This window comes from Sciurus vulgaris (assembly GCF_902686455.1).
Source record: "Sciurus vulgaris genome assembly, chromosome: 11".
Taxonomy (NCBI): domain Eukaryota; kingdom Metazoa; phylum Chordata; class Mammalia; order Rodentia; family Sciuridae; genus Sciurus; species Sciurus vulgaris.
The window spans coordinates 69,430,797-69,444,028 of record NC_136472.1 but is presented as its reverse complement, the minus strand read 5'-3'; the positions used below and the strand labels follow the sequence as shown (position 1 = coordinate 69,444,028).

The window sequence follows — 13,232 nt, the reverse complement described above, 5'->3', positions numbered from 1 at the left end:
CAAGAAATGAATGAATCAAGAAAATATAATATAAATATATATATATTATACATTTTCTTGATACATACACACACACACACACACACCATGGAGTTTTACTCAGCCATAAAGAAGAGCAAAATAATGGTATTTGCTGGTAAATGAATGGAAATGGAGAACATCATGCTAAGTGAAATAAGCCAGATTCAGAAAATCAAGGGTGAAATGTTTTCTATTATATGTGGAAGCTAGAGCAAAATAAAGGAAAGAGGGTGATGGTTGAGGGAGTGGGTACCATAAAAGTGTAGGGAAGATCGGTGGAGCAGAAGAAGGAGAATGAGAAGGAGGGAGGAAAGGATGAGAAAGGGAATGAAGTATGGAATGAATAACAAAATCATGTTATATGAACATATAAATGTACCAAAGGAAATTTCTTTATGTGTAGAAAGTACCAGTCAAAAATAAATAAAGGGGCCGGGATTGTAGCTTAGTGGCAGATCACTTACTTGCCTAGCATGTGTGAGGCACTGGGTTCAATCCTTAGCACCGACTGCATAAAAATAAACAAATAAAATAAAGGCATTCTGTCCATCTACAACTACAAAAATTAAAATAAAAATAATAATAAAGAGCTGGGTGTGGTGGCGCATGACTGTAATCCCAGTGGCTCAGGAGGCTGAGGTAGGAGGGTTGTGAGTTCAAAGCCAGCCTTGGCAACTTAATGAGACCCTCAACAACTCAGTGAGACTTTGTCTCTAAATAAAATATAAAAAAGGACTGGGGACATGGCTTATCTTAACCCACGGGTGCTCAACCCCTGAGCCACATCCCCAGCCCTTTTTATTTTTTATTTTGAGAGAGAGTCTCATTAAGTTGCTGAGGCTGGTCTTGAACTTGCAATCCTCCTGCCTCAGCCTCCCAAGCTGCTGGGATTACAGGCATGCATCACTTTTCCTTTTTTAATTTTTAGTAAATAGCTACCATATTGGATTATGCACATCTACTAAACACTGAGGTAGATATGCAGAAAAAATTATAGCACAGTGTGATGTATGTCTCTCTGTACTGTGGAACACAGAATTCTCTTTCCATCTTATTTCCCTGGTGTGTGTTACAACTCACATAGATGACTACATATTCAAGAGATAGAATCAGTGGGATTTAGAAATGTACTGATGAATGATAGAGAAGTCAAAGATAAAAATTTAAAACTTTAATATTTGGGAGTGTTAGAGGCTTATGATGGTATCATTGACTACAGGGAGAAGAAATAAAACTTGTGTAATTCTTGATTCCTTTTCTTTGCATTATAGGTTGCAGTCTGTAATTTGGCTTCCCTGGCACTGAATATGTATGTCACATCAGAACACACATATGACTTTAAGAAATTGGCTGAAGTCACTAAAGTCATTGTGCGGAATTTGAATAAAATTATTGATATAAACTACTACCCTGTTCCAGAGGTATGAATAATTTTTTTTTTTGCTTATTATTGATAACCAAAGTAAAGAGAGTTTATCATGGTCTGCAAATCATAATTTAAATGTTTGTTATTGGAATGGTGTGAGAAAACAGATAAAGAGGAAACGTATGTTTTGGTACAGAATGTTAGATTTTGTGTTCATTGATGTTTTCTCTTTTTCTTCTCTTAATCTATTGGCACAAAGGCACACTTATCAAATAAACGCCATCGCCCCATTGGTATTGGGGTTCAGGGTCTGGCAGATGCTTTTATCCTGATGAGATACCCTTTTGAGAGTCCAGAGGCCCAGTTATTGAATAAGCAGATCTTTGAAACTATTTATTATGGAGCCCTGGAAGCCAGCTGTGACCTAGCAAAGGAGCATGGCCCATATGAAACCTATGAGGGTTCTCCAGTAAGCAAAGGAGTAAGTATATGGATAGAATTTCTTTTTCATCTAAGTACATATAATGGACTGAATCATGACACCAAAGGATATGTCCAAATTATAATCCCTAGAACCTGTGAATATTATCTTTACTGGTCCAAAAAAGGATCTTTGCAGATGTGATTGAGCATATTGAGATGAGGATCATCCTGGATTATTCAGGTGGTCCCTAAATCCAATAATGGTTGTCCTGCAAGAGACATAGGGAAAAGGGGGAAGCAACATGACCATAGAGGCAGAGATTGGTGTGATATAGACAGGAGCCCAGGAATGCCACATTACTAGCAGTTAGTAGAGATCATTCAGATTCAAGTCTTATCCAAAATCATCTTGATTCCTAATAATAGCAAACTAGCAAAGGGCTAGTTTATATTTTAAAGTGCCAATGTTCCAAGTTTGAATCCTGGCTCGAGTACATATTCAGTGCTGACAGTAAGAACTAGAATAGGGAAGGGACAGAATCTCTGGAGTATGACCCTCCCAACTTGTTGATTTTGAGCTTCTGGCTTCCAGAAGCATGAGGGAATAAATACTTGTTGTTTTTAATTTATTTTTAGAGATAAAATGATATGTTTAGTCATGAATAATTTAGAATTTAGAAGAAAATGTGTTTACAGAAATAACATAGACCAAAGTCAACATTTTATCTCAATTTATGGTTTTAATTCACCTCAGAGTTTTTTTTTTTTGAAAGACAATGAATTACAAATTTTAAATAATAAAAAAAAAACAACAGGGTGTTAAACTGTAGAGATTATTATCATTGTCATTCCCAGCCTAATACCCATTACGTTTACTAAAATGTGTTAAGATTTTTTTTTTCCTGCAGTGTTGGGAGCAAACCCAGGCCTTGCACTTGCAAGGCAAGCACTCTACCAACTGAGCTATCTCCCCAGCCCTAAAATGTGTTAAATGTTTTTAATGACATCATTTTTTTTGTTGGTTCTTTATAGTTACACATAACATTAGGATTCATTTTGACATAATTATAAAAGCATGGAATATAATGTTCTAATTTAGTCCCCAGTACTTCCTCTTTCCCTCCACTCTTTCCTCCCCCTGTTCTCTTCTCTCTTCTCTTCTGATCTTTCTGTTATTTGCTTATAGATTTTTTTTTTAAATTAGCATCTTGTGGATATACATGATGGTGAGATTCTCTGTGGTATATACATATATGTATATAGGAAAGTTAGGTCAGATTCATTCCACTGTCTTGTCCCATCCCTCCTCCTTTATGGCTGGTTATTTATTATATCAGCTATAGAAAACTTCAGCACCTTTGTCCTCCAGAGTAATAAGGATACTCTGTTTTAATCTCTTACATTTATAATTGGTTATTGCTAAAATGACAAGTGGGATACTTCCTGTGTTAGTTTTCTGTTATTAAATTTAGTGGATTAAAACAATATACATTGAATATATGGCAGTTTACATGAGTCAGGAGTTCAGGGTTGGCTTAGCTGACCACCTTCTCTCGGTCTCATTAGGGTCCTTTTCCAAGCTCACCTGTGTTGGTAGAATTCATTTCCTTGTAGCTTTGGAACCCATGACATCTTGTTTCTTCAAGACCTGTGGGGAAGACTGCCCCTCATTTCACAAAGGACCTAGTCAGTTCCTTTTTTGAGGGCATTTATCTGATAAATCATGTCCTCTCTTTTGTTTAAATCAAGGCAACTTATTTGAAACCTTAATTACAACTGCGGAAGTCCTTCACCTTTGCCATAATCACAGGAGTGACATCCATTACCTTCCCAGATTCTGTTCACACTCAAGTGGAGATTAAGTGTGGCCTCTGCAAAAGGGACTGGAAATCTGGGGAGCCATCTTAGAACTCTGCTTTCCACATTGCCTTTATTATCAATAGTGTGATTTTCTTCTATGTAAAATTTATTTCTAGCATTTCCGTAGATATTTAGGAGATCAAATGTGTGGTTGTTTGAGAAGTGTTTTTAGCTAAGTAAACAGATCATGACAATGAAGATAAGGTTAGAATAACACTGTTAATGTAAAATGCATCTCAGCAACATGCTTTTATGATTTCCTGACTTGTGAACATGATATGGGCTTTCTGAGAAGACTCAACAGGGATGCGGAAAAGAGGAGATCTCAGTCAGTTTTCTTAGCCTGCTTCTGATCAATATGACTACAAGGTAGTTTGTTTAGGGACATCTCTGGATCTTGTATTTCTTACACAGACAGAGAAGAAAGCAGTCGTTTGTTTTTTGTTAGTTTTAAATTGCTTTGAGTGACACCATAAATTTGGGTTGTTTATTCCTTAGATTCTTCAGTATGATATGTGGAATGTTACTCCCACAGACCTATGGGACTGGGAACTTCTCAAAGAGAAGATTGCAAAGTAAGTAAAGAGATGTAAAGTAGCATTGGAATCCAGAGAACTTGGGTTTTTCTCACTCTTCAGAAATTAGATGTATCATTCTAACTTCGAAAACGAATACTTCTCTTAAATGGGGCTAAAGTGACCTATCTCACAGCTTATTTGTGGAAAAAAAACTTTGCAAGAAAATGAATAGTAACCTGCAAGTTGTTTGGCACAGTGAAAGCATTTTAATACATGGTAGGTGTTATTAGTTGATCTTATTTTAGGGGCTTAACACTTATTTAGGTAATTCTTTTTCTCATTAAAGCTTCACTTTTCCAAATATGCCTGATTTTTAAAAAAGTTTTATTGCTTCTATTTATTGCCTAACCACATTGAGTTTATAAATGGCTTTTTTTTGAATTGATTGCTATAAGAATAAATTAGGAATTTTAGAAAAGCTTTTATAGGGTAATGTGTTAATCTGTATGAAAGAAAAATTTTTAAATTGAGTCTTTGGTGCTGGGGATAATTACTCAGTGGTAGAATAATTGCCTACCATGTGCAAAACCCCCCCACTGAACCCCACCCCACCAAATTTTTGAGTCTTTTACTCTAATGAACATAAGCAGTTTGGGGGTAGGCAAAACATTTTTCTGAGTGAATAGTGAAACAAATTGTTTATATTTTCTGTAATGATGAGTTTATCATTTATGTGTTAATGCAGATGCAAAGTATTTGATGTTTAGTGCTCTTTTAAAAATTAATATTTGCCTTAAAATTCTTTTATTTAAAAAATAAATGTTAGCTTATTTAGAAAGACACACATTTGGAAAGGGAAAAAAGTGAAAATTATCCCAGTACCACTTCCCCCAGAATACTTTTGGGTAATTGTCATCCTTTGTACTTTCCTCAGTGTGTGTGCACATATGTAGTACATACAAATTCAGCTTTTACAAAAGTGAATCTGAACTTAATTTTGTATTTGTTACTTTTTCATTTTTTTTAAACACAATGGGTTATTTTTTTATATACATGATTTTTTAAATTTCAAAATTAATGTGAGTACACATTCATTATTAATAAGTACAGAAATATAATTTTGTCAACCACTTGTCCAACAAAATTGTAATTAGTAATAAGGAAAGTCAGAAACATACTTTGAGCATAATTTTTCCCTTTTCATAGGATATTGGAGAGTTGTGGTGATAGTGTCTTGTTCTGCCCACTTTCACATTATTATGTTTCCTGAAGGGTTCTAATATAGTAATCATACATATATTTAAAAAATAAAGGGAAGGATTGAATGAATAAATGTACTTGGAGACAGGTGGAAAACTCTTCAAGTGATTTGAGTATTTCTTTGGGCAAGATAGTATATCAAGTGCTGTGATTCCTGAGTGCCACAGTGCAAACAGGTTAAGTCATGACATGATAAGGATTGCCAACAATAAAAATTGTGTGAGTTCTGTTCAGGGGTCAGGTGTTAAGAAATGGATGAGTACCGGGCATGGTGATGCATGCCTGAAGTCCCAGTAACTCAGGAGACCAAGGCAGGAGAATCACAAGTTCAAAGCCAGTCTTAGCAATTTAGCAAAGCTCTAAGCAACTTAGCGAGACCCTGTCTCAAAATAAAAAGTAGAAATGGTTGGGGATATGGCTCAGTGATTAAGTGCCCCTGGGTTCAATCCCCAATACAAAAAGAAAAAAAGAAAAAGAAAAGAAAGAAATGGATGATTTAACAGCATTGTCCATACTATAAAAACTGCATCCCTGTAGACCTTTAATTCAAAAGTCAGCATGTAAGTTAAAGGTATGTATGATGTTACTCCCAGGATCTGCATTATACTACAGTAATTTAAACAGCTTCTTTCCTGGTAGATTGCAGCTTTAGCACCAACAACTAATAATCTCCTTTTCTTCAGGTATGGTATAAGAAACAGTTTACTTATTGCCCCAATGCCTACTGCTTCAACTGCTCAGATCCTGGGGAATAATGAGTCCATTGAACCTTACACCAGCAATATCTATACTCGCAGAGTCTTGTCAGGAGAATTTCAGGTGAGAAGTTCATAACTAGATTTATAGGGAGATCTTTTAAAATTTGATGTTGGGAGTAAATGCTCACTCACATTTAGTATGCCCCTTTTTCTTAGTTTGTGGGCAAAGCTTTAATACAGAGTATTATGTTCATCTCTAATATTGTTGAATGGTGTTTCAGTACATCATAGGCATTTAATAAATGCTATTGAATGTATGAATGATTAGGGGCTGAGAATGAAAGTAACTTGATATTAGAGTTACATGATTGTTAATTATATATGATTATGGTGCTGTATAGCTACATCCTCAGATTCTTAAGTTAGGATACTAAAGATATGTATATAAAGTATAATTTAAGACTATTTTTCAGATTTTGTTACCAATTAGAATTTCTGGTGGGTGGAATCAGGATTATTTTTTTAAATTCCCAGATCATTCTTACATGCAGCTAAGATTGAGAACCACTAATTTAAAAGATTTGTGTGTGTGTGTGTGAATTTCTAGGTATCCTGTAATAAATTTTTGTAGGGTTTAGGGAGGATATATTTCAACTAAGATTTTTGCAGCTTTATTGAGGTATAATTGACAAAATGAAATTGAAAAATGATATAGAATTGAAAAATGATATATATCATTATATTTAATTATATTATTATTATATGTAATTATGATTTCAATTATATATAATGATATATAATTGAAAAGTGATTGTATATATTCCAGGTATACAATTTGATGATTGGACATACATATATTATATAATGATTACCATAATATATTATGTTTCTTGAGTTACAGATGTCATGATCTTAAAGGAATATAGATAGCTTTTATATGGTGAGATGGCCTCTCAGTTTTGTAAAAAATATAATTTACCAAGCCATCAAATGTTACATAATTCTTCAGTGATCTTACTTTGAGTTGTAGGCCTGTGTTCTTATGTAGGCTTTATCATTTATCTCTTCACATTTTTTCTGCTTTTTCATTCAGATTGTAAATCCTCACTTATTGAAAGATCTTACTGAGAGGGGTTTATGGAATGAAGAAATGAAAAACCAGATTATTGCATGCAATGGCTCTATTCAGGTACAGAATGAGAATGAAACATGCTCCTTAGGAGCTAAGATGAACACTGTGGCTCCTCCTCATCTATGCCAGGCCATGGAGATGAAATATGGCTATTGGTTGTGGTCACATATGCTCTGCTTAAGTAGCAGTGTTCACCTCTGTGTTGTTCTTGGATTATCCATGTCTTTACATATCATGTATTCACATCTTTATCTTGTTAGTTTTGCAATAATAGAAAGCAGTGATTCCTAATTTTTTTTGTACAACTGGGAAGCTTTTCAAATCCTGAAGTTTAGATCTCCTTTCGTATCATTTAAATAAGAATGTTTAGGAGTAGGATCCAGGCATAAAGATTTCTTAGGTGATTGCAGAATGCCTCAAAATTTGGGATTCACTTATAAAAAGGCTGAAATTAGGGAGACAAACTTAAAAGGCATGATAGAGATTGAGGACTGATAGTCCAAAAGGCAGTCACAAATTGTGTTTAAAAACAAAATATTTGCAGCTGAGAATCAAGAAACGTTTATTTGTGGAAAGAGGGCTCTTGCTAAACATTGGTCTGTTTGTCAACAGAGATAGAGTCCTATAACCCTTCTATTTTTAGTGACAGAATCTGTCACATGAGCTAGTTTGTTTTAATGCAAGTTAATTTTTGTCCCAAGAAAACTTGATTTATTTGGATTCCAAATAGATCCTTTGATCACGTCACTGTGAGTTACAATACTGTTTATTTGTGTTTTCTGCAAAATTCAATGGTCATATAGTGCTTCTTAGCTCTGACTTTTCCTTTATTTCTTAAATGCCTCTAGAATAATGAATGTTTTGACCATAAACCAGTTAAAGATGAATACTTACATTACTACCACCAGGTTTATATTTGGTTGGCTGATGGGGTTTTGTTGGACTTTCTAAAGAAGAGTTAAATGGTTTTGGCAAATTTGACAAGGATCATACCATATGATACAGAACAGATAGGAAGTTCTTGCATCATTATTCTGTTAGTCATACTGCTTTCTTTAACTGAAAGAGTACAAACATTTGTTTTCCTTTTTCAGAACATACCAGAAATTCCTGATGACCTGAAGCAACTTTATAAGACTGTGTGGGAAATCTCTCAGAAAACTGTTCTCAAAATGGCAGCAGAGAGAGGTGCTTTCATTGATCAAAGCCAGTCTTTGAACATACACATTGCTGAGCCTAACTATGGCAAACTCACTAGTATGCACTTCTATGGCTGGAAACAGGTTGGTAGAGAAAAATCAAGGAGCACTTAATTGCCAGCTTGGGATATTTTGAAATTGGATCAGTTTTATATTCTAGCCATTGATTGAATATTGCCACCTGAAAGTTCTTTCACTTTTAATCCAGTGTGTTAAATCTAACCCATGGTTTTTGTACCATATCAAGCTTTTGCTTTGGACTCTGTTTCTGTTAGGATTATTTCATTCTTAGATTTGAAAATTTGGAGTTAACTTATTATCCCCCTTTACTGTCCATGCAATTACTTAAGAAGTTTGGTTGGTTGTTCTTTTGTATTGTTCCTTAAATATCTTATTTCCTTTTCCACTGCTATTCTTCTTCTTCTTTTTTTTTTTTTTTTAATGTTTTTATTAGTGCATTATAGTTATACATAATAGGGGAGTTCATTTTTACATTATCATACATGCATGGAATATAATTTATTCCATTTTAGTCCCCAGTACTTCCTCTTTTCCTCCCCTTCCCCTTCCCGCTCCCCTATTCCTATTCCTCTATTCTAGTGGTTTTCCTTCTATTTACTGTTTTTCTTTTTGTAAATTGGTGCTTTATGGATATGCATAAAGGTGGAATTCACTGTGGTTTATTCATATATGTACATACTGTAATTTTGTCAGTTTCATTCAACAATTCCTCCTTCTTCTATCTCCCCTCTGTTTCTATGAGATTCCTCACCACCCTATCCCACCCCTGCTTTCCTCTTATTTTGCTCTAGCTTCCACTTTTGAGAGAAAAAGTTCAATCCTTGACTTCCTGAGACTGGCTTATTTTTCTTAGCATAATGTTCTTTAGTTTCATCCATTTACCAGCAAATGCCATTATTTCATTCTTCATTTAATGCCATTCTTAACTGATCTCTGTGCTCTAGTATCTCTGTACCAAACCATCTTGTGCACTATTAACATTCTTAAAATAAAATTTTACCCATCAATCCACTATTCAAAAACATTGTTTCCCCATTTTATTTACATTGTAAAAGCCAAATTATTTTCTTCATTGCTAACTGTAAATTATGATTCTGGATTATATTCTTATTCCTTGGCAATATGATAGGTATTTTTATAGAAATATGAATTTATTTTCTTATTTAAAAAATTAAAAAAAATTTTTTTGTTTGTTGACAGACACAATGCCTTTATTTTATTTATTTTTATGTGGTGCTGAGGATCAAACCCAGTGCCTCACACATGCTAGGTGAGTGCTCCACCACTGAGCCACAACCCTAGCCCTCTTTTTGAATGCTTATTAAATAGCTGCTATGTGCTAGTTCTGGGGATACTGAATAGAAGGAGATGATTCTCATTCTTGAAGTTGTTGTAGTCTGTTATATGAAGACATAATCTAGTCCTCTTAATAGTTATAATCTAAGGCAGATATGTTGTGTTGGGCAAAGTTGGAAATCATATACATAAAAGTAAAGACAATTAAGCCAAAATTGTTTACCTCCCAAAGAGGTAAACATTTTAAGGGTGAAAGGAACAATAGTAGTCTGATTGTCTAAGCATTTTGGGGAGTACTTCATAGAGGAGATAGAACTGCAAGTTTAGGGAAGAGTTTGTCCTGGTTTATAGGAATATATTTTTAAATTTAAAAAAAATCATTTAATTGATAGATATGTAGGAACATATTTTAAACATTATTCTTAAATGTCTAGTGTGCTCACAAAATTTCTCCTAATAGTTGTATTTACTTCCTTTGCAGGGTTTGAAGACTGGGATGTATTACTTAAGGACAAGACCTGCAGCTAATCCGATTCAGTTTACTCTAAATAAGGAGAAGCTGAAAGATAAGGAGAAGGTATCAAAAGAGGAAGAAGAGAAGGAGAGGAACACAGCAGCCATGGTGTGCTCTTTGGAGAACAGAGATGAGTGTCTCATGTGTGGATCCTGAGAAAAGGCTTTGAAGAGACAAGCACATCTTCCATAACCAAACTACTTGAGCATAAATAAGTGTAGTGGGTTTGCTTGAGATGTTAAGGCTTTGCTGGACCTTACTGCAACAAAAGTGTAATTGATTTAAAGTACTGTTTCTATAAGTATGAAGATAATGATCTTTTTAAAATATTGCTGTGCTGGGACCAGAGTAGAAGTTTTAGGAATGAGAAAGAAGTCATCTTGGAAATAGGAAGTGATTTAGTAAGGTTTCATCACCCCTCTAGAGCACTCCTTTTCTGATGATGTCCGTTTGTGTAAAGAGACTTAGTTTTGCTGCTTTGAGTGGTGGATTTCTAAAATCAAAATTGATGACCCCTCAAAAGTGCTGATAGGACCTATATCTGGATAAGGTCCGTTCTGAAATAAAGATAAACATTTCTAAGTGATTGTGTGAGGTTAATTTTGTGATTTATTTTCATATAAAAGTCAAGTCTGAAAAAACATTTTGTATTCTTTCCAAGTTTAGGGAGGAAATTTTAAGACAGATACATTCTATATAGAAGTCTGATGTTAATATATGTCCTCCCCCCATGGTGAAATACACATAACATAAAATTTACCACATTGTCCATTTTAAAATGTACAGTTCAGTGGCATTTAGTGTACTCACAAAAGTCGTGAGACCATCATATCCCCAGGTACCTGGCATGCAGCTATTGATTTGGCAAATGCTTTTTTCTCCATGCCCCTTGGAAAAGACCACCACCTTGCTTTTAGCTGGCAAAGCCAGCAATGCTCCTTCATTGTCCTGCTTTGAGAGTATATCAACTCACTAGCCCTGTGTCATCATTTTGTTAACATGGAATTTTGATTAGCTTTGCCTTCCCTAAGACATTGCACTGGTCCAATATATCAATGACATGTTGATTGGAATTTGTGAGAAGGAGCAACAATTCTAGACTTATTGGTAACGAGAGTTACATATCAAAAGGATAGGGAATAAATCTCACCAGAATTCAGGGTCTTTCTGCATCAGCAAAATTTCCAGTAGAATAAAGCATGTTGAGGTATTGTTTCTAAGGTAAAGGATAAATTGTTGCATCTGATCCCTCCCACAGCCAAGAAAGGGGTAAAACAGCTAGTTGGTCTCCTTGAAATTTTGAGGAAAATATTGCTGCTTTGGCTGAATACTGTAGCCTGTTTACCAAGTGACCTGAAAAGCTGCTAGTTTTGAATGAGGCCCAGAACAGGAGAGGGCTCTGCCACAGGTCCAGTCTGTTGTGCAAGCTCTCTATTTGGGCCATATGATTCAGCAAATCTGATGGTGATTGAAGTGACAGTGGCAGATGGAGATGTTGCTTGGAGGTTTTGGCTGGCTTCTACAAGTAAATCACAGCTAAAGCCCTTAGGATTTTTGAGCAAAGCCCTGCCATCCTCTGGATATCTACTTTTGTTTTCTTGTGTTTTTTTTTTTTTTCATTTTGAAATTGGGGATTGAACAGGGGGCACTTTGTCACTGAGCTATATTCCCAGCCCTTTTTATTTTGAGACAGGGTCTCACTAGGTTGCTAAGGCTGGCCTAAAACTTGGTATCCTGCCTCAGTCTCCTGGGCGACTAGAATTACATAATGTGCTACCACACCTGGCCCTATTCTCCTTTTGAGAAACAGCTTTTGGCTTGCTACTGAGCCAAAGTAGAGACTGGACACTTAACTGTAGGTGACCAAATCACTGTATGTCTGGGCTATGTATCATGTCTGATGTAATCATAAAGTTCGATGTGCACTCCATCATCAAATTAAAGTGGTATATTCAAGATCAAGGCTGAAGCAGTCACTGAAAGTATAAGTAAGTTACATGAAGTGACTCAGATACTCATGTTACCCGCGTCTGACTGCTGTATGCCTTTTCTTTCTCCCAGGCTGTAACCCAGGAGGAGACTTGGTCTGAGTGACTTTCGGACTGGGGATCCTGGGCATGACCTGAACTGTTTAGGTTATCTAAACTGCACACCCTGGAGTCAGGTACACAGGTTAGATTTGGAACTTCAGGCAAGGTCCTCACCTGTATTTGGGACTGATTGGACTATAAAACCCAACATAGTTCTTGGATTAGACTGGAAACTTCCAGACTAACTGGTTTATTTGGGCCTGCTGAACTTTATGTCAGGCATTAGACTAGGAGAGATGGCCTCAGGGAAGGGCTTGGATTATTTGCTTCAGACTGGGTGTTCAGGGCAGGTCATGGTCTGTTTGACTTGCTTTATATATCTTCTAGTGAAGCTGTATGCATCCATGTATTAATTGGAGCTTTCTCAAAATTGGGGGAGAGAGAACAGAGAAATAAACTAAGAAGGAAAAGTAGGTACAAGCTATTGGATGGGGGATAGGAATGGGAAAGTCAGTGGAAAGAATCCGACATAAATTTTCTTTTTACACCACAGTGATCTCAACATTGTGTATATCCACAAGACTGAGATCCTAAATAGAATAAGATATATTCCATGCTTGTGTAAACATATCAAAAGGGACTTTACTGTTATGTATAACTAAACAGAACAACAACAACAAAATTCTAAGAATTTAACAAACCATAGTTTACCAAACAATGGGCCAGCTGTTAAACCCAAAATCTCAGGAAGTTCCAGTTTGTCTCTGAGTACTTCCTATTTATCTCTTGTTTCTGAGGTCAGAGCTCCAACTTCCCAAGTTGATGAAGTTCTCTTAGCCTGGCAGTTCCCTCTCCTCTCATGTTCTGCAGCCTCTTTGGCTTCTCTCTAACCTC

The 13,232-nt window shown here is 35.6% G+C and overlaps 1 protein-coding gene across 1 annotated transcript in view; it reads left to right on the top strand.

Annotated features, from left to right (window-relative positions):
* Positions 1-10,890, top strand: part of RRM1 (ribonucleotide reductase catalytic subunit M1) — a 33,214-nt gene extending 22,324 nt beyond the window's left edge. The window contains exons 13-19 of the mRNA XM_079104699.1: positions 1,293-1,442; positions 1,647-1,868; positions 4,169-4,245; positions 6,132-6,267; positions 7,240-7,335; positions 8,373-8,561; positions 10,276-10,890. Coding sequence (XP_078960825.1) covers positions 1,293-1,442; positions 1,647-1,868; positions 4,169-4,245; positions 6,132-6,267; positions 7,240-7,335; positions 8,373-8,561; positions 10,276-10,464 — 1,059 coding nt within the window. The 3' untranslated portion in view covers positions 10,465-10,890. The remainder of the gene's footprint in view (positions 1-1,292; positions 1,443-1,646; positions 1,869-4,168; positions 4,246-6,131; positions 6,268-7,239; positions 7,336-8,372; positions 8,562-10,275) is intronic.
* The last annotated feature ends 2,342 nt before the right edge of the window (positions 10,891-13,232 follow it).